Source organism: Brachycentrus maculatus, unplaced genomic scaffold (assembly GCF_059751285.1).
Source record: "Brachycentrus maculatus isolate JH-2025_06_01 unplaced genomic scaffold, ASM5975128v1 h1tg000597l, whole genome shotgun sequence".
NCBI classification, from domain to species: domain Eukaryota; kingdom Metazoa; phylum Arthropoda; class Insecta; order Trichoptera; family Brachycentridae; genus Brachycentrus; species Brachycentrus maculatus.
Genome location: NW_028281337.1, coordinates 81362 through 107980, shown reverse-complemented (window position 1 = coordinate 107980; position 26619 = coordinate 81362). Strand labels below are relative to the sequence as shown.

The 26619-nt window shown below is 30.0% G+C and overlaps 1 protein-coding gene across 1 annotated transcript in view; it reads left to right on the top strand.

Annotated features, from left to right (window-relative positions):
- Positions 1–25721, top strand: part of LOC148301172 (alpha-tocopherol transfer protein-like) — a 31723-nt gene extending 6002 nt beyond the window's left edge. The window contains exons 2-8 of the mRNA XM_088273692.1: positions 16162–16319; positions 16893–17052; positions 20175–20233; positions 20983–21179; positions 22787–22897; positions 23873–23975; positions 24950–25721. Coding sequence (XP_088129818.1) covers positions 16181–16319; positions 16893–17052; positions 20175–20233; positions 20983–21179; positions 22787–22897; positions 23873–23975; positions 24950–25101 — 921 coding nt within the window. The 5' untranslated portion in view covers positions 16162–16180 and the 3' untranslated portion in view covers positions 25102–25721. The remainder of the gene's footprint in view (positions 1–16161; positions 16320–16892; positions 17053–20174; positions 20234–20982; positions 21180–22786; positions 22898–23872; positions 23976–24949) is intronic.
- The last annotated feature ends 898 nt before the right edge of the window (positions 25722–26619 follow it).

Below are 26619 nucleotides of genomic sequence, written 5' to 3'. Positions count from 1 at the left end.
ATGAATTTGGCAAATGAAAACCATTTAACTATAAAGTATGGTAATAAAACACTCTTCTTATCATTCATCTTCACTTTGTGTAATACCACTTAAAATGTGTAATATTACTTTTACACAATGTGATCGTTGAATGATAAAGAGATTGTTAAAATAATTTATTTTAACGATTTGTACAGTATATGTACATATGTGCATTGCTTGTTGCTGTCTTCAACCAACCAAAAATACATTAATGATAATGATACAGAGAAATATTGCAGGTAAAAAATGCTGATTAAAATGGAGCCAATTGAGTTCAGCGTATTCATTTATGTTCAATATCCACTTTTGAATGATACGCCAGAAAGTATTTTAATATTTACATCATTAAGAAATAATTAAACAGTATTTTCTGACATGTTACAGTAAACTTTAAAGTAGGTTAGCAAGCAGCGCGCATAACTTCCTCGATTTGCTCTAGATAGAAGTATCGCAATGATTGTACAATATTTCTCCAAGACACGGACGTTCCGGAAGAATTATTCCGGAAGCCGGAAATGGAGTAATTACCTAATCCGTTTTTTAGTTATAATTTCCCTAACATTATTATTTAGTGGTATCTTTAATGATAAAAATATAAACTTTATAAAATTAATTATCATCAGGGTTTTAAATCAAAATTTATTTTAAATCACAAACATTAAAATACTTACCAGATTTTTATGGAAGTGTGAGGAAGTTTTTGGTGAGAGTATTTTAATGTTTTTGATTTAAAATAAACCCTGATGATGACAAGGTATTGTCGAAACCGGTAGGTTAAATTGTATTAATTAAAAAAAGTGGTGAAAACAAAGTCAATTAATTTTAAAAAGTTTATAAAATGTGCCAAAAAGTATCTGCGGAAAACATTAAAAAAATAAAAATATAACTTAAAAATATTTTGAGTGTTTTGAATTTCTGTTCACTTATATTCTGGATTTGAACCATTAACCTTTTCATAGCCGCAAATAAATTACGCCGCAGTGCTCAACAGGCCAAGTATTTTTTTGAAAAAAAAAAGTTGTCTAAAGTTTTTTTTTTGTTGTTTTTATTGAATCATAATTTACTTACCAAACATTATATCCCGCATCGATTGTTAGAGTTTTATTCTTGAAGTTAAACCAGTTTCAAATTTTCAGGGTTGTCACACTAAGTCGCACACGCAAGTTTTTATTAAATTTAATATTAACACACAACTATTATTTATCAATGGAATATTTTAAAATAATAAGAAAAACACAAAAAAATTGAGCAAAATAAAAACCCCTGGCGTTCAAAACAATCGATTAAAATAATCAATATTTCAAGTGGTTTGAGTGGTAGCCCTAATGACATCTGTCAACTGTCAGCTGAAAGTGATACCGATAAATCACTTAAAAGTATTTAAAAACTTTATAAAATATTTTGTGACAACTTCAACTGAAGGCAATGTATGTTCCGTTTTTGACAGATTGTCAATATGAGTTAAAACTGCGGAGTAATACGTCATCAAAAGTACTGACGAGATATCTCGTCTCTGGCCATACAGGCACTCCGCCATTTGCCGAGATATCTCGTCTCTGGCAACCATCGGGTTAATGAGTTAGTTTGAGATATCAAAATTTGTTTTATTGACTTTTCAACATTTCGTTTACGAAGACAAAGTAGTGTGGCGTTCTATTCTCTCTGCCTAGTTCTGCGAGAATATGGCGTGATAGTCAGATAATTAGTTACTTACGTACGTGTTTTTTCACTCTAATATTTATTAAATATAACCCTGGACTGGTACATAAAGCAATGGGCTGATCACCTTTCCTTCATATGTTAACGATCGAAATAACACTGCGTTTACATGATGCAGTGCCCTATGCACCATTGGGTGCTGATGAGGGTTTTAAGAAGAAGAAGAAGTTATGTGCAAAATCTGCTTAAATATTTTATATATACATAAATGTACATACACATAAATGTTCATATGAAAATAATAAATATTTTATTTATTGATTCGGCATTAACTATGTGGAATGACATGATTATTTTATTAAAATTAAACACTTGAATAATCCACTTAATCGAGTTTTATTTTTATTTACGACTAGTTTCGAAAACGACAGACGTTTTCATCTTCTGGTACAAATTAAAACAAAATTTAATTATTCAATTTTAATAAAATAAAATAATAAATAATACGAAACAATATAAGTCAAAGAGGTCCAAATGATCTCATCACATTGAATGTACGATTCTAAAACTTATTTAATAAAAATTAACGTTACTTATTGTTATCAGCAAGTATTAATACACAAACGTTAATTTAACACTAGTTTAATTTACAATAATCATAACTATTATATTGTCCGCCTCCGTAGTGTAATGGTCAGCACGCTCGGCTACCGTTCCGGAGGTCCCGGGCTCGATTCCCAAGGGGGGTAAAATAAATATAAGTAATTTTTTCACTGTAACATTTATTCAATATTACCATGGACTGGTACCTGAAGCGGAGGGCTGATCACCTTTCCTTCATGTGTTAAACGATCATGATAACACTGCGTTTATAAGACACAGTACCCTATGCACCATTGGGGTGCGGATAAGGGTTTTAATAATGTTTAATAATTATATTAACAAATAAATTAGAAATATCCTAATGACATAGTCATTGTTAAATTCATTCATTACCAATTTTGCAAATAAAGCAATAAAATATTAAAAATATGAAATCTTTCTAGTATGAAAAAATCATTAATTTTCCTTCAATTTAAAATATAAATTCATTGTTCCTAATGAGTATTTTCCAGTGATCATTTTGCAAATAAAAATATAAAATCTTTGTACTAGTATAAAAGCAATCATGAATTTTCCTTTAGTTTGAAATATAAATCCATTGTGCTTAATGAGTAATTTCCAGTGATTATCGGTTTCTTTGAATTCGCGACGTATTAAGCCTCTGTATTATTGACTCTTCTCGCGTCATACAGGTGTCAAAGCTCGTCAGAAAAACCAGTTTTTTTTCTTCTCTTCAATTTAATGACCTAGCTACGTGTATGAAAAACAGCACCAAAGTTACGTTTTAACTATGAATTCACTTATCTTTCGTAAATTAAACATTATGAAGATTTCAAATTTTAAAAATATTTATCCCATTTTTTAATAATTACATTATTTTTTATTGATTTTTTTTACAAAATACATATTTAAATCATACAAAATAGTTGGTAAATATACAATACATTTCAAATATAACGTTTCTACCTCTTAAATAAAGTAGATACTTGTGTTTAGAAAAGGAGTTTGTATTACAATTTTTTTTTAACAAAGTAAATTCAAATAAGTAATAAACAATGTAAATAAAACATTTAAAAATATTCTTTGGTATAGAGTCTAGGTAGGGGTGAGTCTTATATTTTTTTAATTTTTGTTTTAAAGATTTGATAATTTTCTATAGATTTTAAGTTTTCCGGAAGTTTATTTTTAAAAAAATTACCTACGTACGTATAATGGTTTAACATTAATATTTTTTTTTCAAAACGTATTACACACATAAGTCGTATTTATTTTCTTTGTTATACATATTTTTCTATTTCATAACAATATTTATACAATATTATTACAATTTCTTTGTTAAAAATCTGTATGGTGTTGCTGTGAGTCGTTTTAAACATTATTTGAAGCTTTGTATTTGAAATCTCATAAGTCATGTCAAAAGGTATTTTGTTAGTGCTCAAATAAACGTCTTTTACATAAGTGGTGTAGAGTAGACGAGATATATTTCTAATAGCTCTATTTTGTACTAACATTGTAATTGTGAAAAGATGGCGCAAAATTAATCACCGTATCGGAAGATGTTATATTTTTTTGCAAATGGCGTCGTACGTCAATCATATTTGACAGTACGCTCGCTCCTTTCAAGAACGTCACAAATAAAAAAACTTGATTTTTCAGGAGAACGTTTTTAAAGTTTAAAAATATAATACAATTTATTAAAAATAAATATCAAGCCACTTATTGAACTTTTTACTGTGCAACAGATCTTTTTAGGTTAAACCTGAAGGTTTTTTCTCCATTTAAAAAATAACTAGTTTTTTTTTTTTAATGAAACAATACCTTTTCTTCAAAATGCAAAAACAACTCTTTCTGCCCTGTAGCGGGCAAATATTAAGTTAAAAATATACCGCTTTTGCTGGGATATAGTACATTTTCTTTGCATTCCGAAAACATGCACAACTGAAAATTGGCAATTTTTGATTTATGATGTTCTTGAAAGGAGTGAGCGATTTGTGAACTAGACAACAGCAGTATACAAACAAAATGATAAAACACATGTGTGTATTAACGCTGGCGGCAGCCACTTGACGGATATCGTTTTTTCCACTTAACAGAAAAAAAATGCAAAGGTCCAAATAAAGAATTCTATTATTCAATTTTTTTTTATTTAGTAAAAAAGTTATTTAAAAACAAAAATTAATGATTAATTTTGCTTCACCTAAAAATTGTTTTTACAAACGTTTAATATGATTGACATACATCGCCATTTGCAAAAACATATTTCGATAGGGTAATTAATTTTGCGCCACATGTATCATGGACAAAGTCACCTAGGCCAAGCCTTTGAATCATGTCATCTTTCTGCAGCATCTATGAATTTTGGTCTTCCTCTAAGATGTCCTTCGAGGAAGATCCATGGCGATTGCATAGTTCACAATATGATCAGGTTCTCTACATCATATGTGCCCATACCATCTCGATCGCCTTTCCTCTACCTTACTATTGACGTCTGTCACACCCAGGTTTTTACGAATGCGTAAACTTTTTTTTTTTTTAAACTATCGTCGAACTTTGTCATATTTGTTATAAAATAGGCTTAAGCAATAAATAAATAAATGTTTTTATACTCGATTAAATAATTTTATTAAAAACAATATTTTGTGTGTCTCCAAATACTTGTTCACAAAGCTGGATTATCTCCAATTATTGCTTTTATTTTTTATCTCACCAATAGATCGGCTGTCCAAACTCAAAACACAGTAAGGGATTTTTTTTCTAGTACGTTTTTTTTCATTTTTGGACTAAGTAGAATCTAGTTAATCCTAAAATGCAAAAAAAACGTACTACAAAAAAATGTCCCTTACTGTGTTTTGAGTTTGAACAGCCGAGAAATCTCTAGTGAAATTCTAGTGATTCAAGTACAATGTTTTGAAATTGGATCATTTATCTAGAATTTTCAAGAATTTGAGTGTAGAATTTATGAATGTTACACGAGTGTAAAGCGATAACTTAAACCAGCTTATGAAGGTCGTAAGCCTTCCGTATTCTTCTTCATCTTTGATGAGATGTCAAAAAATAATATGAACTTTATTAAATATAACGTTTCTTAATTAAATTTATCCGTAATTGATCTTCTTCCATTACCGACAACATAGTAGGATTTCACAATATTCATAGCGAGGCTGACTCTTGTATAGAAAGTGACCGTTTAGCAACCTCGACATTATTCTTGTTACCTGGACCGAGTAATAGATAATATCACATCTCTATAAATTTATTTATAGAGTAATTACATATTTTATAAAAATACTTTAAAAATATAAAGAATAAATGCGTTTTTATTGATTTAAGATTAAATTGAATACAATACGAATCTTAATATCGTATTTCGCTCACTCCTTTCAAAAATGTCATGAATCAAAAATCAACAATTTTCAGCTTTTAGAATGCCCACAAAATGTACTACATCCATGCAAAAGCGGCATATTTTTAACTTAATATTTACCCGCTACAGGGCAGAAAGTGTTGTTTTTGCATTTTGAAGAAAAGGTATTGTTTCAGTATTTTTTTTAAATATACTAAATATTTTTCAAATGGAGAATAAACCTTCAGGTTTTACCTAAAAAGATCTGTTGCACAGTAAAAAGCAACGTCAATATTCAGTTGTGCATGTTTTCGGAATGCTCAGAAAATGTACTATATCCCAGCAAAAGCAGCATATTTTTACCTAATATTTACCCGCTACAGGGCAGAAAGTGATGTTTTTGCATTTTGAAGAAAAGGTATTGTTTAATTAATTTTTTTTAATATACTATTTATTATTCAAACGGAGACAAAACCATCAGGTTATACCTAAAAATATCTGTTGTACGTGAAAAAGGTCAATAAGTGGCTTGATATTTATTTTTAATGCATTTTATTATATTTTTAATCATTAAAAACGATTTAAAAAATCAGGTTTTTTTGATATTTGATGTTGTTAAAAGGAGTGAGCGAGTGTATATTGAGGAAAAGACTAGAATAAATGCGTGTTTACTGATACAAAAGAAAACAATCAAAAATGTCACTTTGATGTTTAGAAAAAAAAAAACAAGATAACATTTTCATTTTAATATACTTATTAGTTGCCCAAGAAAATTTTCTTTGGCTGTTTATGTACAAATATTTAAAATATATTCACTTTGGGAACATATTTTGTATTTTTATGCTGTGCGAGGGAGTTTTCTTGTTCACTTTTTTTACTTTAAACTATGTATACGTTTGAAGTATTCATTAAGTTTCATTTTTAGAATGTTTGCGTCTTTTATATTTTTAATTTCTAAAGGGAGGCTGTTGAAATTTATATTCCCAAGTATACGAAATTTTTTTAGTAGGTTCTGTTTTGTATTGTATATGGGTATAGTAAAATTATTTTGATATTTTTCATTTAAGTTTTACTTATTAAATACCACTTTCATATAATATAAAACTTTAATTAAAAATGTGACTGCAGAATCAATGAATGGTATTTTTTCCATATCTTTGGGCAATGTTTCTAGTTTTTATTGATGATTTAAGAAGTTTTCTTTTAGAAGTTGTATAATTGATGTTTGTTGTGGATATATTCTATTTTGTGTACTGAGAACTTTGCGAAAAGGGTTCAAATAAATAAATAAAAATAAATAAATCCATTTAAACCAGTTTCATAAGGTTCTAGGTAAATGACCCTCAGTCAAAGAGACTGGAAAGAAGGTATAATGACCTGAGAGAAGGACCTGCAAAGGTCCAGAAAAAAAGTGTAAAATAAATTTAAGGATAATGATAATTTATTATATTTAACCTTAAAAATATATATTTTTTAAATATAATCCTACTAACTCACTAACTAACCATCACGCTGCTTCCCCGTAGGAGTAGGCAAAAAAATAGAACGCCACACCAATCTGTCTTTGAAAATAACCTTCACCTCTTCCACATTCATGCATCTCCTCATACGTACACGCCGATTGTTCCTACTCCTGAACTGACCACATCCAAGTATTTGAAATACTTTATCATGCCAAGTTTTCATTGGTTTTCTTCTGCTCTTATTTTAAACTACAATAGATTTGCTAAAAACTATTCTTTATTCACTCGTTCGTTCCACATATCCAAACCATCTCAAAACTCCTTTCTTAGTTTTATCGATAATGCTCATCTCAGCCTTGCATTATTTTCTTATTTCACTATACGAACGTCTATCGTGCAACGTTTTGCCCCACATTCACCCGAGGGAACGTAATAAATACAAAATTAAAATATATACGTGCACCCATTGAATATGTCATATATACTTATTTTTAGATTTGCGTTTTGTACTGACATTTCTTGGTGGAATTGCAAATTATATTTTATGATAAAACCACAACTATTAGCTTGTTCAACATTTATTTTATTTGTGTGATTAATGACTTGAGAAAATTTGAGATTCAACCTGCCGATGGTTATGCCTGTTGGAAGAGCTACCGCTATGTTGAACAATATCACATTGGATATTGTTCTGTATGATCTGTTCCACGAGTCCGAAGGAGTTTTCCGAAGCGGGATTCTTCTACACATTTAACAAGAGTCTTCTTGCTTACTTTTTAATTTGTTTTTAAAATGTATACGCCTCAAATGTTACTTTGTAATGTATGTATTGATTATTAAATAAATTGAATTGAATTGAATTGAATTGAATTTTGAACAAAATAACATTAAAAAAATAATAAAAAAAAGCTTCTTATCATCTCACCAATAGATGTCTCTAGTGAAGTTCTAGTGATTCAAGAACAATGTTTCAAAATTGGTTCATGTATATAGAACTTCCAAAAATTTGAGTAGTATGGTTTTCAATAATGGGTAGAATTGGTGAATGCTACACGTGTGTAAAGTGATCACTTAAACCAGCCTATGACGGTCGTCAGCCCCGTAAATGCCCAGACTTCCATATTCTTATTCATCTTAATGAGATGTCAAAAAATAATATGAAAATAATATTTTTTTATATAGATTGATTGGTACTGTACTAGGAATATTGCATATAATTTAACAAAAAACACATGTCACGATTGTATTTGAACCCTTTGTGAGATTCAAAATTGTATGTAAATGCATTATTTTTATTTTTTATACGAATGAATCACCTGCAGATTTGTTATGAACAGTCAAAACGACGTAAATTAGATTTCGTAAGCACTAAAAAATATATATAATATGAACATACAAAGGTATCCTTGAATTGAAACATTTCAAAAACTGGTATTATGTGGGCCAATGTCATTGCGTTTCTGTAAACGAATAAGCAAATTATATTAACATCTCAACAAAGACGAAGAAGAATATTGCGTCGTGGTTTCGTGGCTAGTGTCGCAAACTCTTGAGTGAGAGTTATTCGGTTCGAGCCCACTCTACCACAATATGATACCTATTTTTAATAATGAGCCGTTTAGGTTCACAGAAATAGTAAGAAATTAAAGCATTTTTAAAAATAATTTAAACACAAATATAAAATTTTTTTCAAATAAATAATTTTTGATATTTACAAGGCTTACGACCTGCCTTAGGCTGGTTTAAGTAACATACACAAGTGTAACATACACTATATTCTTCCTATGATTGACAAACACGATACTAAAATTTCGGAAGTTGTATTTATGCTTCAATTGACATCTTCTTTCACATGCTACATCTCGTCACCATCTATGGTTGCATTTTGTAAGTATTTTAAAAATTAGTAGCGACCTTTATGAAAGGTATGTGAGATTTTTTCCGATTTATTTTACATACTAGAAGACGCCTAAAACAATGACTTTCATAACACCCTCCATATCATTCATCGTTCACTTTGTGTAATACCACTTAAAAATACACAACTTTATGAAGAACAATCCCATCATAAGATCAAATGTAGTCCGAAACCCAAAACCGGTAGTAATGAAGTAGTGTTTTAAGTGGTATTACACACAGTGAACGAAGAATGATAATGAGAGTGTTAGTTTACCATACCACAAAGTTAACAATGCTTTTAATATATATAACTCATGACTTAACTACTCTCATATTTTGACAAGGAAAACAGTACCAAAACATAAATCGGATGGCAGTCTATCAGAATCTTTTACACTCTCTCCATTGTTTAATATAAAAGGAACCATACGACTCCCTTGTAAGACGCGATGCCATAAAAATTTAGAATACGTGGAATGGTTCATTAATTTTGAGAAACGAAAAAACTGAAATTAGTTATTTACAGCCTTTTTAAATAACGTTAATACAGTACGTTAGTATAGTAGGCTTTCTTTTTTTTTAAAGAAAATATATTTTTTTAAATGGACCTATGAATGGAAATTAAAAGATCCTATAACGGAACTGAGAATATTGCAGGAGCTTTCAGAATTATCTAACTAACCAAATAACCAACTAACGATTTTCCAATACTTAATTCGAATAAAATATCGTAAAAATGTATATGACGTTCGATTTAAGGGGCCGTTCGGATTAAGAAGACTTTTCCCTACAAATGTATCGAATAAAAAAATATGTAAAGAGATTCCTTAGATAATGGGGCATTCTATCCTCTCTGGCTATCAGTGTGATGGTTTATTAGTTAGTGAGTTAGCTAACTAACCAAATAACGCTTTTCTAATACTGAATTCAAATATAATACAGTATTTCGTTTTTAAAAATGTATATCGCTCAATCCTTTCAAGAACGTCAGAAATCAAAAATCGACGATTTTCAGTTTTGCATGTTTTCAGGATGCCCAGAAAATGTTCTTTATATCAGCAAAAGAGGCATATTTTTAACTTAATATTTACCCACTACAGGGCAGAAAGTTTGGTTTTGTATTTTGAAGAAAATGTATTGTTTAATTATTTTTTTTTAAATAAACTAAATATTTTTCAAAATGAGATAAAACCTTGAGGTGTTGTTACCTAAAAAGATCTGTTGCACAGTAAAAAGTTCAATAAGTGGCTTGATATTTATTTTAAATACATTGCGTTATATTTTTAAACTTTAAAAACGTTCTTCTGAAAAATCATTTTTTTTATTTATGATGTTCTTGAAAGGAGTGAGCGATATGGCGTTCGATTTAAGGGACCGTTCGGATGAAGGCAACTTTTCCCTACAACAATCTCTGCTTTCACTACGCCGCTATATGGAATTGCGAGTGAAACGCGACAAATAAGACTAAATACAGAACATTTCGTACCAAGAGCGACACAAGGCAAGGCGTTCACTTTCCGTCACACTTCGCTTGTGCCAAGAGAGTTTGGTAACGTTAATTCAGGCGGTCTACTGACGAGGTAATGACGGTGTAACCTTCACCTCAATAACCTCAGTCGTCACGGTTTTGTCTCGTTGGCGATTATATCAATCGTAAATTATGACGTCGTAAAATCATAACGATTTTTATATCTCAACATAGATGAGTTATATCTCAGCATAGGAGTCGAAACAATCGGCTGGTGTGTATGAGGAGATGCATGAACGTGGAAAGGCGAGGAATGTTTGCAAAGACAGAGTGGTGTGGCGTTCTATTCTCTCTGCCTATCCCTGCGAGGAAGCGGCGTGATGGTTAGTTAGTTAGTTAGTTAGATGAGTTAGAATATGGAAGTGGATGAGGTATTTACAGGGCTTATGACCTGAGAAAGGCTGGTCAAGTGATCTTAAACTTTTCTTGAATGTTTTTCGCAGATACTTTGTGGCACATTTAATAAACTTTATAAAACAAAACAACTTTGTTTTAACCACTTTACCACAATGCTCAAAACAAGCATTTTTCTCGTTTTTTAAATCACATTTTCATATAGTGTACGGAGTGCGTGGAAGTTTTTGGTATCGTAAGGGAAAGGTTATTAACTATAACCTCACTATGAGTATTACAATGTTTTAGAATTAGTACATAAGCCCTGAGGATGACAAGGGTCTTGTCGAAACCGGTTAGAAAATGTGTACCAATAAAAAGTGGTTAAAACAATAATAATAATAATAATAAAACCCTTATCCGCACCCCAATGGTGCATAAGGCACTGCGTCATATAAATGCAGTGTTATCTTGATCGTTTACACATGAAGGAAAGGTGATCAGCCCTCCGCTTCAGGTACCAGTCCAGGGTAATATTGAATAAATATGACAGTGAAAAAATCACTTATATTTATTTTACTCGTCTTGGGAATCGAACCCGGGACCTCCAGAACGGTAACCAAGCGTGCTGAACATTACACTACGGAGGCGGACAAAAAACAAAGTTAAAAACAAAAACAAGGTTTAAACAAAGTTGTTTCATTTATAAAGTTGATCTTAAACAGCCTATCTCAGGCCACATTCTTCTTCGTCTCTATTGTGATGACATGTATATTGAGATAAAAATCAATCCTTTTTTACTCGCACCATACCAGTAATTTAAATTTGGAATTTTCAATAAGTTAAAAGGTAACAAAATAAATAGCATATAACGTAGAAAGCAGAATTGAAACAAATATATTAAAAAACAATATATAGAGTTATTGAATTTAGAGTAGGGTGGTTGACAATCAAAGTTTTATTTATTTAATTCAAACATGTTACATACATAAGTCATAAATACACACAATATTCCCAATGAGTAATTTCTATTTCTCTTTTTGGGACATGGGATTAAGGTTAACAAGACTGGAACACAAATAATAAAGTAACAAAAAATATATTTTTTTAAATAACCAAAACTAATACATGGCAAAATACAAAAACAAAAAACAGGCATAATAAATAGGCATAAGAAGCATATTATAAAGAAATAAATGAGAAAAATATAAGGTAAGAAGCATATTTAAAATAAACAAATGAGAAAATATAAAAAATGAATGGTAAATGCTAAGCGTGTATAAAGTGGTCATTAAAACCATCCTTTGACGGGTTGTAAGGCTTTTAAATATATGACTTCCATATTCTTCTTTATGTACCTTTAAAAAAATATTAAAAAATAATGTTTTTTCGTGTTAAACCCCATCCGACGTGAATTAACCTATAAGTCGTCAGCAAGCTCCAAGTTTCTTACATGAATTTCTAAATACGCTATTAAATAACAATGACAGATGTACCTTAATGTTTTTTGCTGTCATTATTATATATTTTTTGCAACATAATTTTGTATTCTTACAAAAAAAAAGGTTCATGACCTCGGTGACATTGCTGGAGGTCAACATAATTATTTGTGATCAAAATTATTGTTCGTCGGATATTTTGTATGAAAACTAAAAATTATTATCAACATTTACTTTTTTTTTCAATTTAAGATTGACTTGGTAACTTCCATTATTTCTTAAAATGTATTGTGTCACGTGTTTTGATGTTTTTTTTGTTTTTATTTTATTTGTTCAGGAATTTTACAGTTTTACATTTAAAAACGTATATAATAAAAAATAGTTACATTAATACAAATCAAGCCAATTAAACAATTCCAGATTTATGTTATAATTACTTTTAAAATATTAAGAGATAAAAAATAAAAATGAAAAAGAGTGGGAGTGTGTGTATGTGTGTGTGAGGAAGGGAGTAAGATCATTGTCAAATATAAGAAATAAGGGTATTTACCGAGTAAAATTTAAATAAAAAAGGGATAGATATTACGACAGTAAAAAGACTTAAATTCAAAATGTCGGGCTTTGGTTTTTCAAAGCAAAACGAGTATTTTGAGTCTAATTTTATCACGAGGATTCACTACAGTTTAAAGTATTTGAAATAGTTGATCACGCCAAGTTTTCCTCGGTCTTCCTCTGCTTCTATTACTAACCACATTTGCCTCAATAATGTTTTAGTGTTCTTAATTCAGTCATTTGATTCACATGCCCAAACCATCACAACAAAACCTTTATTTTTTATTTTTTATTATTCAAGTACAAAAAATTTCATAAAAACTAGCTAACTAACAGGCAGTCACAGGAATTAAAACGCAACACCAATCTGTCTTCGTAAACAATCTTTGCCTCTTCCACATTCATGCACTTCCTAATACATGTAACAAACGCTGACTCTGACGACTCCTGATCTGACCCCTTGCAAGTATTTGAAAAATATCATCACTTTTATAATATTATTAAATTTTTATACAAACTAAAGTTTGCGTTTGATGATATTCGAATTGAAAATTAATAATTTTTCACGATAAACATTTTTTCACGATAAACAAATCATTTTCAATTTTTCGTATGGAATCGCTAGAAGGATTTCAAAGTTCGTCCGACTAATCGAAATATTTATTTATTTAAACTTTATGTACAGAAATGAAATAAGTAAATTGGCGGGATCATTGCAATATCTTATTTATAATAAAACCAACCAAAAACAGACAAGTGATATTGATCAAAACGTTTGATAACATATATAGCTGTTTGCAATTAGAAGGTAGATAGTACATGAACATTTAAAAAAAACATAAATTTCAAAAGATGACAATAATGATGCAAAGAAAAAGGGGATTTTAGGGAGAGAGATAGAGGGAAAAACTAAGGGAGGAGGTTTGATGGACAGTTAGGATTCTAATTATAAATAGTAATGTCTCAGACGTTACTTAAATGTTATTGGAGAATAGAAATATCAAGCTGAAAGGAGTGAAAAATCTTTTAAATGTAAGTAATTTCTAAACATCTCAAATTTTCCTTGAACTTGTTGACATGTACCAAGTTTTGTACATATTATTTGTAACCAAAGTACAAACACGTTTTTTTAAAGGAATATACCGAAAATTCTCTACTTTTAGAGGCTTATCTGCAGGTATAATAAGTTGGAATATGTTAAACATACATCACAAACACCCAGACCAATTTAAAAGAATCGTAGTTGAATTTATTTCGCAATTGGGGGAAATCAAACCCGCGATGCCAAGAAATATAAGCGTCTCTGCTAAATGAAAAAAACTTACGCAAATCATTCATAGATGCTGCAGCGAACTCACACATGAAGAAATTAGTTAATTATTAGATTATTGTATTTGCTGTCAGGTAAAAATACCAATTATCTTTTATTTGAAATTTATATACTTAAAGATAGTATAAATACCAATCCTTTTTTACTCGAACTAAGTCTGACTACGAGATTTTTTAAAATTTTAATTTGGAATTTTTAATGAGTGAAAATGTAACAAAATAAATAGAGCACAACACGGAAAACTGAACTGAAATGTTTTTAATTAAAAAATTTAACGTAGGTATATTCGAGTGCGGTTGTAAATCGAAAAATGATGAATGTTACACTTTATAAACTGATCACTGAAACCAGGCTATGACGGATCATAAGCCTTGTAAATACCTAGACTTCCATTTTTTTTTCATATACGTTGAGATGTCAATAAAAAAACCTGTTAAAAATAACTTTTTAGTGTGGTGAATCCAGAATTTGTATACAAAAAATAACGTTAAATAATTTTAATTACCCCTAAGCAGAGAAACCCAGATTTTTTAACAGGGATTTGGACACACTTAAAATACTGTGAATGTCTTGTTGAAATAAATATAATTTTTTAATATGTTATCATCAAACATCAAGGACCAAGAGTTTTTTGAATGTCCACGTGTTTCTTGACTGTCAACTTACATATCCTTTTTATCAACCTTGAATTTCGAATGACGACATTCCTCGTTGTTACATCTTTTCGGCATATTATTACAACGAAACACGTGTTCAATTATCGGCCTTTTAAAGCGATTAGAAAAGTATCAGAAAAATGCCTTTGAATTTTTATAGATCGCTATGTCAAAATATTTACATACTCGTAAAGTGAATGGACAATTGTGACAAAAATAAAAAAAATGATTATAAATAAAATAATAAATGAAAAAAAAAATAAACGCCTTTTTTCATTATTTATATATTTTCAGTATTATTCGTATTTAAAGTTTTTACTTTGTGGTTAGTCATTTTTATTTTTTATTTTATAAATATATAAATATATCTATAAATAAAAATAATTAACATACATGAAGAAGAATATGGAAGTCTGGGCATTTACATGGCTTACATCTCACTATAGATGTCTCTGGTGAAATTATAGTGAATTATCATTTGTATTATTTTTTTTATTATTTACATATATTATATACATTTATTTAAAAGAACAATTATAAACATGATTGAAAAAAAAATTGCAGAGACTCACCAAGCTACTTTGTGTGTCTTGCCGGTGGAGTTCTTTTTATATACTAATAAACAGACACAAAAAGAGAGAAATATATATATATATATATATATATATATATATATATATATATATATATATATATATATATATATATATATATATATATATATATATATATATATATATATATATATATATATATATATATATATATATATATATATATATATATATATATATATATATATATATATATATATATATATATATATATATATATATATATATATATATATATATATATATATATATATATATATATATATATATATATATATTTATATATATATATATATATATATATATATATATATATATATATATATATATATATATATATATATATATATATATATATATATATATATATATATATATATATATATATATATATATATATATATATATATATATATATATATATATATATATATATATATATATATATATATATATATACCCATTTACTATTTACCCATTCCTTTATTTTGCCTTTGTTCCATTTTTTTCAAGCTTGTTTCGAATTTCAACAATATATATAGAAATTCCATGAATTTCGAGTATTGTGGTTGTTACTCATAGGTAGAATGGTGTATGTTACACATCTGTAAAGTGAGTACTAAACCAACCTATGACGGGTGACAAGTCACGCCAATTCTCCATCTATATTAACATGTCAATATGTGCATATATTAACTGACGTTGGTGTTGATCCTTGCAGGTAAACAACCAGCCCAAAGATGACTCTGGTACAACCGTCGACTGAGATGTCCTCCATGATCCAGAAGGAGTTGAATGAGAATGTCTCCACCAGGGAATCTGACCTGCAGCACATCAAGGAATGGCTGGAGAAGCAGCCTCACCTTCCCAACTCTTGGGGTAAAAAAATATATTTAATAATACAATACTTCAAGACATTTTTCTTTCTTCTTCTTCAACCTTCAGTTTTTACTGCTTGATATGGGCATCTACTAATACATAAGCTTCTAGGCTTCCTGACAGACCTCTCTTTCAAAGCAATTTTATTTTAAGAATTATGTTTCGATAAATATAAAACAAAATTGTATTCTGATTGTACTGTGATTATTTACATTTAATAGCTTTTAATTTCTCTATCACTGCCAATCTAAATAAATTCAAGTTTATGAAACCATCACCAAGTTTCTGGAAGTGCCCCAGTGTAGGCAGTGAAAGGGATTATAAGGTAGTTAGTTCAGTTAGTCAGCTAAATTTGATTCCAACCTGACTTTGGCCGGTATTCAGATGGCTTTACAACTCCAACCAGACCAGAACAGTGCAAAGCATTTTTTCTTCTTCAACCTTCTGTCTTCCACTGCTGGATAATAAGCCTCTTCTATATCCTTCCATTCTCTTCCATATCCTTCCGTTGTTTTGAACCAGCTAACTCTTCACTGTGGTTCCAGTTCTGATGTTGTTTTCTTATTTTTTCAGACGATGCTCGCCTGATGACCTTCCTCAGAGGCTGCAAGTTCTCCCTCGAGAAGTGCAAGAGGAAACTGGACATGTACTTCACCATGAGGGCTGCTGTGCCAGAATTCTTCAGCGACAGAGACATGGCGAGACCAGAGCTCCAGGAAGTCTTCACCCTGTTGTGAGTGGATCACCTTCATTGGTAGCTTAGTCCATCTGTTTCAACAACTTCCTTGGGGACCTTGGATCATCCAGTCCGGATGTGTATTTAACCCTTTAGTTACCAAAATTCGATATGTCTCTATCGAGGAAAACTGAATCCGTCGGATCTGACGTCATAATTTATAAATGTATCAGGTACATTTATAATAGTACTTATGACCACTGCTGACAATTCGTCGGCAGTTCTCGTCAGAACTTCGGGACGCGGATCTGGCTTGGGAGGATGCAAGGGAGCTGGCAGCCGACAGAAAAGCCTGGAGACAGTTTGTGGACTCCATATGCTCCACCTAGGGAGCGGATATGGTTAATAATAATAATAATGTAAAGGATTCCTTCAGGGTTGTACATATTTTTTTCCATTCATATTATTTCAAAAACAAAAGTTGAATATCGAAATTAAGAATTATTCACATCTTACAATGTGTTGCAAAATTACAAAAATTTCAGTTACAAAAATACTTAAAAATACACATTGTTTGACAAACCAATATTGTTTCCGCGAAAATTAAGTTGTGTAAAGCTGTGATAGGCTACAGATACATTTTTACGTATCACGGTTAATAAAAAATATGCAATAAATAGATGAAAAACCTAAATTTGTGAACAAAGATTTGGACACTTTAAACACAAGGAGTAGAAAATAGTAAAATAGGTGTAAATACAAGATATTTTTTTAATTAGGCAATATTTAAAAAAATGTAATTAAGAAATACTAATATAACTAAAAATAAAAACGAGTGCAGTTTTTGCCTAGAATTTTCAATCATGAGTTTTTTTTTAATTAAAGTAACTTTAAACATAAATACCAAACCCACTCACAAAAATAAAAAGGCTTTAAATACGTAACTAAGTAGGAACATAAGCGGTGTCGCATTAGCCGTATCTACATTTCAGAGAACGTTCAGAGGACGTTAGGTAATTCGAAAAACATATGTCGCTCACTCCTTTCAAGAACGTCATAAATCAATAACTTGATTTTTCAGGAGAATGTTTTTAAAGTTCAAAAATATAATACAATGTTTTGAAAATAAATATCAAGCCACTTGTTGAACTTTTTACTATGCACCAGATCTTTTTAGGTAAAACCTGAATGTTTTTTCTTCATTTGAAAAATATTAAGTATATTTAAAAAAAAAATTAAACAATACCTTTTCTTCAAAATGCAAAAACAACACTTTCAGCCCTAAAGGGGGCTAATATTAAGTTAAAAATATGGTTCTTTTGCTAGGATATAGTACATTTTCTGGGCATTTTGAAAACATGCACAACTGAAAATTGACGATTTTTGATTTATGACGTTCTTGAAAGGAGTGAGTGATGTACTTGCAAATCAAATCTGTTTCAACTTACGTTACTTACCGATACGTTTATTATATCTATCATATGATTAATGGTGCAACATATAATTTCAAGTTGAACATCTATCTATTTTAGTAAAATTTCATTGATGTTTAAAAACCAGTTTTTTTCATCCTAAATATAAGTCAAGGTTTCAAATTCGTATGGGCGGATATTTAACCATGAATACCGTTCTTGTTACCTACTGTACAAATTATTTTTTGTATCTAATAATAGTCAGCCTCCGTAGTGTAATGGTCAGCACGCTCGGCTACCGTTCTGGAGGTCCCGGGTTAGATTCCCAAGGGGGGTAAAATAAATATTAGTGATTTTTTCACTGTAATATTTATTCAATATTACCATGGACTGGTACCTGAAGCGAAGGGCTGATCACCTTTCCTTCAAGTGTAAACGATCAAGATAACACTGCGTTAATATGACACAGTGCCCTATGCACCATTGGGGTGCGGATAAGGGTTTTTTTATTATATCTAAACAATATACGAATATTTTTTGTATCTTTTACATGAAAACTACTTCTTCCAAGTCTTTCATGTCACTTTTTAGTTAAAGTGTAGTATATTTTTAAATTAATCTTTAAAATATGGGGTATCGCGTGATGTTAGTTCATCTTTAATACAAAATAATTATAAAAATGGTGCCTTTATGGTATCAATTAACATTTTTTTGAAAAATATTTTCATAATAATTTTAGATATTTTTGAGTTTCACATAGACATTAAATCGTGTTGGTAAAGTAAATAAAACTTACATTTTTGTGATGATACCCAAAAAACCATATAAAAGCGATTGAAAGAAATTAGGCCATTTGTTTTATCTGTTTGAAAATAAATAAATTATTTAATCTTCTAACCCTTATCCATACCCGATAGTGCATAGGGCACTGTATCATATAAACGCAGTTTTCTCTTGATCGTTAACACATAAAGGAAAAACGATCAGCCCTCTACTTCTGGTGCCAGTCCAGCGAAATATTGAAAAAATATTTGAGTGAAAAAATTACTTGTATTTAACTGACCCCCTCTAAGAATCGAACTCGGGACCTCCAGTATGGTAGCTGAGCGTGCTGACCATTACACTACGGAGGCAGACACTTTTAAATGTGCCATATAAATAAAACAAAATACCTTGTAAAGATGAATAATATATTTCATTTTCAATAACAATTTTTCACCTTGATCAAATACGGAACTAACCCTATTAAACCAAATAATAATCTTAATAAAATTAAAGCTGCAATTATTTTGGGCGAAGGACATCTCAATAAAATTCTACTAAGTTCATTAAAACTAATCATAATTATTTTAACTAACCAGCTAAGTAACCAGTTGCTTAGTCAATATAAATATGATAAGTTTCAATGAACCTAGTTAAATGTTATTAGGATGTCCTTCGCTTAAAATGCTTGTAGTATTCAGTTCAGTTAGATTAAACTGTTTCAAAATATGTAGTTTAAAAGAAATTTCAATTCATTAATTTATATAAGCACTTTTAATCTTTTAATATTTCAAATATATATATAGTACTCTTTCATGTTCCGTTTATTATAATCTCAAATAAAATGTATACCCACACACGGGCCATGCCTTTGTGGGATTTTTGTTGTATTAATAAAATACTTTTTTCCTTATAATTATAGTAAACATATTGTGCAATGCAAAAAAAATAAGGAAACTAAAAAACGAATTCAATAATTTATTGTGTTTTTTTTTATTATTTCAGGAATATGCCCCCACTACCAGGGCTCACCCCGGAAGGCCGCAGGGTCGTGATGATGAGAGGTACATTGATTTATCATATGATTTAATTCCGCCTCCGTAATGGAATGGTCAGCACGCTCAGCTACCGTTCTGGAGGACCCGGGTTCGATTCCCAGAGGGGGGTCTAATAAATATGAATGTTTTTTCCCCTCTAATATTTATTCCATATTACCCTGGACTGGTACCTGAAGCGGAGGGCTGATCACCTTCCCTTCGTGTGTTAACGATCAATATAACACTACGTTTATATGATGCAGTGCCCTATGCACCATTGGGGTGAGGAAAAGGGTTCGAATTAAATTAACTTACAGATTCACTCCGCTCGGTATATCGCGTGAAATTTGCAAAACTCTAAAACTACCATATCTCTCACTCCTTTCAAGAACGTCATAAATCAAAAATCGTCAATTTTCAGTTGTATATGTTTTCGGAATGCCAAAAAAATGTACTATATCCCAGCAAAAGAGGCATATTTTAACTTAATATTTACCCGCTATAGGGCAGAAAATGTTGTATTTGTATTTTGAAGAAAAGGCGTTGTTTAATAATTTTTTTTAATGTACTAAATATTTTTCAAATGGAGAAAAAACCCTCAGGTTTTACCTAAAAAGATCTGTTACACTGTAAAAAGTTCAATAAGTGGCTTGATATTTATTTTTAATAAATTGTGTTTTATTTTTAAACTAAAAAAACGTTCTCCTGAAAAATCAAGTTTTTTTGATTTAATAGAGAGAGAATTTTTCAGAGACTGAAATATCGCCAATTTTCAGGAGCCAACAAGGATGTGGTGACGCCCAACGTGCCCGAGGCGCTGAAGGCCGCCCTCATGATCGGCGACATCCGTCTGGCCGAGGAGTCCATCGGAGTGGCGGGAGACGTGTACATCCTGGACGCCTCCGTCGCCACCCCCAACCACTTTGCCAAGTTCACCCCGACCCTTGTCAAGAAGTTCTTGATCTGTGTGCAGGTAAAACTACCAACCGACATTATTCACTCAACGAAAGAATGACGAAAAAAAATTTTTTTTCACAACATTTTGAGTGTATCCAAATACTTGTTCACAAATATGGATTATCTCCAATTATAAGAGGATTTTTCATATTCTTTTTGACATCTCATCAAAGATGAAGAAATAATAAATAATATCGTAAATAAATTATCTGGTCAAATTATAAGCTAAAATGATAAAAATTAAAAGGTTATTTTCTGGCGTTTCTCATGTGTGTGATTATAATCCAGTTGTCAATAATGGGTAGAATTGGTGAATGTTACACGTGTGTAAAGTGATCACTTAATCCAACCTATGACGGTCGTCATTCCCGTAAATACCCAGACTTCCATATTCTTCTTCATCTTCGATGAGATGAAAATAACTCATTTAATTGGAGATAATCCAAATTTTGCGAACAAGTATTTGGACACACTCGAAATGTTGATTTTTGTTTATTTAAATGTCATTTTTCAAAACTCATTGTGACACGTGTTTTGATGCATTCCACATCATTTTCATGTAGTGGACAGATGTCGTGTGGTCATAAATTTATATTTGTTTTATTTATTTAGAAAAATAACAGAACAGTAACATTTACATCAATGAGTAACAAAAAAATGTAATTGTAACATTCCATATACAAAATTTCGCATATATCGTTAAATATAAATACCTGGAAGAGGGGCGGGAGGGAGGAAAAGGGGAAAAGGGAAAGATCAAACCTCAAGTCCAAGACAAATTATGGGAAAATTGGGGCACATCACGTTATAAATATCGACTTAATATGTACTATGTACGCGATCGCAGTGCTGACAATACCGATGTCGATAATGGGTAGAATGGCGAATATTAACCCTTTCCGGTCCATAAAAAAAAAAAAAATCCACCAGGTCCACAAAAAATTTACAGCATTACAGGGTTAAACAATACATCCAAGTTTTTTTTTTAAATAAAACTACACTTGTGTTAAAAATTTACTTTTATTTTGAATGTATACAATCTTGTCTCTTATTATTACATTTTACACTAAATACGAGTGAGAAAATAATATGTGTGCTTGTATTTTAACACTAAACTGATAAAGAAAAAAATGTCGAATGACATTCGACATTGGACCGGAAAGGGTTAAGCGTGTGTAAAGTGATAACTTAAACCAGGCTTTGATAGGTTGTAATCCCTGAAAATACCCTTCTATATTCTTTTTTATCTATTTTGAGATATCAATAAAAAAAATTATATTTACCGGTTTCAACTTTTATTTAAATCAATATTGAAATACATAATTTGTCTTAAGAAAATACTCCTTTAGAAAAAACATTAAAATTTCACATAAAGTGACCAAAATTACGTGGTTTAATTATATTTGTCCGATTTTCCTTATATTGAATCACAATATTTATGATTTGTCCTGTGTTGACAATTTTCCTCTATTAGACCGGTTGTATGTAAGTCGATCGTTAAACCATGTGACGCGCGTAATTTATCATTGATTTACGCAAAAACAAAAGGAGGATTACGAATTTCGAATGTATTTGACGTATTTTACGCTTAAAGGTTTAGAAGCTCATTATTTTTTTTTTCAGGAAGCCTACCCTGTGAAGTTGAAGGAAGTCCATGTCATCAATGTATCTCCTTTGGTGGACACCATCGTGAACTTTGTGAAGCCTTTCATCAAGGAAAAGATCAGGGAACGTGTAAGTAACTCAAAATCAAAATAAAGAGAGGCTGCTCAGTAAAAGCTTTCTTCATCCCACCATAGATGGCTGTTGCGAACTCGCACATACCGTTTAACGAGTTTAGACAATATATGTGGAGGACCTCACCAAAACGTTACATTTCTATTCTAAATGATTTTAAGTAAATAGGAAAAAATTGTTACGTTTTGGTGCGATTTAATTATTTCATATTATTGTCAATCATGGGTGGAATTCGTGAATGTTACACGTGTGTAAAGTGATGACTTAACCAAGCCTATGACGATCGTAAGCCTTGTCAATGCCTCAATGCCCAGACTACCATATTTTTCTTCATCTATGTTGAGAAGTCAAAAATAATGTACAAAATCAAAAGTAACACGATTCTGTCTCAGCATGTTAACTTTCTCGAACGTGTTAATACGTCTCGTTCAAGAAAACAACAACAAAAGTAACATTAAAAAAATATTTTAAAAAATTTAGTATGTCCAAATACTGGTTCACAAGTCTGGATTATCTCCACTTTTTTTGACATATTAAAACATGCATTTAGATGAAGCAGAATATGGAAGTCTGGGTATTTACAGGGCTTTTGACCCCAGAAATATTGGAAATACCCAAAATTATATTCTTTTTAACCATATTCTTCTTCAGAGTTATGGGAAATACCCAGACTTATATTCTTATGGACCATATTTTTCTTCATCTATTTCGAGATGTTAGCAGAATGAAGGGATGTTCCATTTATATTCTTTTCAAACTTATATTCTTTTCAATAATATTCTTCTTCAGAGTTATGGGAAACACCCAGACTTATATTCTTATGGACCATATTTTTATTCATCTATTTTGAGATGTTAACAGAATGAAGGGATGTTCCATTTATTGATCATTTTACGATTTAAACAACCCTTACTTAATATGAAGCTTTCATGATAGTACATCGTAATGATGAAATTTGAAATATTCTTCCAGATCTTCATCCACAGTGACATCGAGTCCCTCTTCAAGCATGTGCCCAAAGAGATGATGCCAGAAGAGTATGGTGGAAATGCTGGGTCCATTGTTGACATCAACAGTAAGTTAAAAATATTTTTATCTTTATATTTAAAAATATTAAATGAACCAAATGATTTCTTGAATGTTTTCCGCAGATACTTTGTGGTACATTTTATAATATCTTTATAAAATTAAGAGACTTTGTTTTCACCACTTTTTTTTATTCATATAATTCAACCATAGGTTTCAAATATACATTATCATCATCAGGGTTTATTTTAAATAAAAAAGAATTATAATAAAATAAAATAAAAAACATTAAAAATTTTAGAATACAAAAAAAACTTCCACACTCTCCATAAAAATCCTAAATGTAACATTTAGGATTTTTATTTTTATTTTATTATTTTTTATGTTTAAAATAAACCCTCATGATGACAATGTATTGTTGAAACCGGTAGGTTGAATTAGATGAATAAAAAAAGTGGTGACTAAAAAGAATATTAATTTTATAAAGAAACGATATGACGCTATATTACTTCATTTTTAAAGCGTCATTTAATTAGTGTACTGTAAGAATTTGTTTAATAATGTAAACAAAACTAGTTTCAACGACTACCGATGATTTCATTGACAGATGACAATACAAAAAGTTTGTGCTTCCTTAAAATTATAATTAAATCACATTCAAAGCCTTCTTCCTGCATCCAAAATTTCATTCTTTTTTCTTTTAAAAGAAAATAATTGATTAATTATGTTTAGATAAGATTTTATGTACCATCTATTTCATCATACATCTAGTCATACATGCTATCCAGTTACGTAAACTTTTGACAGTACCACATTTTAGATTCTGATAGATATTGAAGGTTTTTGGCCATCCTCGTATTGTTATCCCGGTCACATTTGACAAATATACGTTCTTAGTCATTTTCTCATAATCCATACGCTCCACAAAGTTAATGCCGAATCAATAAAAAATATACATCGTTAATCTTGCATTCTATTGCATTTTTCTGTAATATCCTTAAATTATTTTTTTTTGACTTCCAGATGCCTGGAAAAAGAAGTTGGAAGGCTACAGCGCCTGGTTCAAGGAGCAGGAGAACGTGAAGGCTGATGAGAGCAGGCGTCCTGGAAAGCCCAAGACGTACGATGACCTCTTCGGCATGGACGGAAGCTTCAGACAGCTCGTCATAGACTAAATCAACACCATGTATACCTCAAAGATTCAAAAACTGTTGCGTAATGACCATCCTACAAAAAACAAAAGCAAAAAAATCACTATCGTTTATGCACAATTTTTCACTTCGCTAAAAAAATATGTTTTTAGATTGTCCTAAGTAGTCTTTTTTAATTATTTTTTTGTCAATTAAAGCTGTTTAGTTTCATATTTTTGATTCAGAAATCGTTGTAGCTCAATTTTTCACTAAGCTAATAAATAGCCTTTAAATATTTTACGAAAAAATATGCTTTAAATTGTTTTGATTCAATGTAGACTGTTTTATTTTCTGTAATTGAGTATTTTTTTAAATTTTAACCATCGTATTTGCAACATTTAACTTGGCAAAAAATGGATTTAAACATTGTGCAAAGACATTAAAAAAGATTTTTTTATTTTCTATTGGTGATTGAGTTAATTTTTCTATGGATATGACTTTTAGATGGCTCTCGTGGCATCGTTTTTGAATTCTCTTAAAAAATTGCGGTTTTTAATAAAATCTCTAGAAAACCAATGAACATAGCGAAAAAATTTAAACTTTTTTATTTTGAATTTGATGGTACTTTTATCATATTCACATCAGGCTTTAAAAATAAATAAAAAGGATAAAAATATCACCACAACGTTTTTGGATTTCAACACCGTTTTTTTTATGTCATCATTAAACATTTTTATTTTTGCTCAATGCACTCATTGTGATCTTATGAATCGATCTATTTTATACTTAATTTTAAATATTTTTAGTATTTTTATTATTATTATATGCACTCAAATATTTTCATAATATTCTTTGTTTATTATTATCGATATTAAGAGCAACTTTTTATATTTTTGTAATTCATTTGTTTTTCATATGTGTAATTATTCAAATTATTGTTACTTCATTCAAAATTTATATATTTAGAGAATTTACTTTTTTTTATATTACCTATTTATTTCAGCTTCATTTTTGAAATTTGACTTCACAAATATTTGGCAAACACGTAAAGACATCTTGTACATAAAATATATATTTTGATAACCTTTATTTGACGATTTTATTTATTTTGTTATTCATATATCTCTCCATTTCCTTTCCCAATCAATTTGATTATCAAACATGATCCAATTGAACAACGTAAAGAAGATAATGAATGAATGAAAAAAAAACTTTTATTTATATTTTTTTTACAAAAAATGTAGTAAAGTTAGTATATAACCCCTCACCGAGATTTTTTGTCTACCGGTTTTGAGACGTACCCGTCTCTTCATCAGGACAATCACTACAACAGCGTGCGAACTAACAACATAAAATAGTAATAATTTCTACATTTTGAGAACTCCAAGATTTAGAAAAATATAGAACTCAGGTGAATTAAAAAGAAAGTTAACACTCTCCTTATGATTCATCTTTCACTTCGCGTAATATTTATTTATTTTTCAAAACATATTACATACATAAGTCATATATATAATATTCCCGATGAGTGATTTCTATTTCTCATTTTAAGACATGGGATTA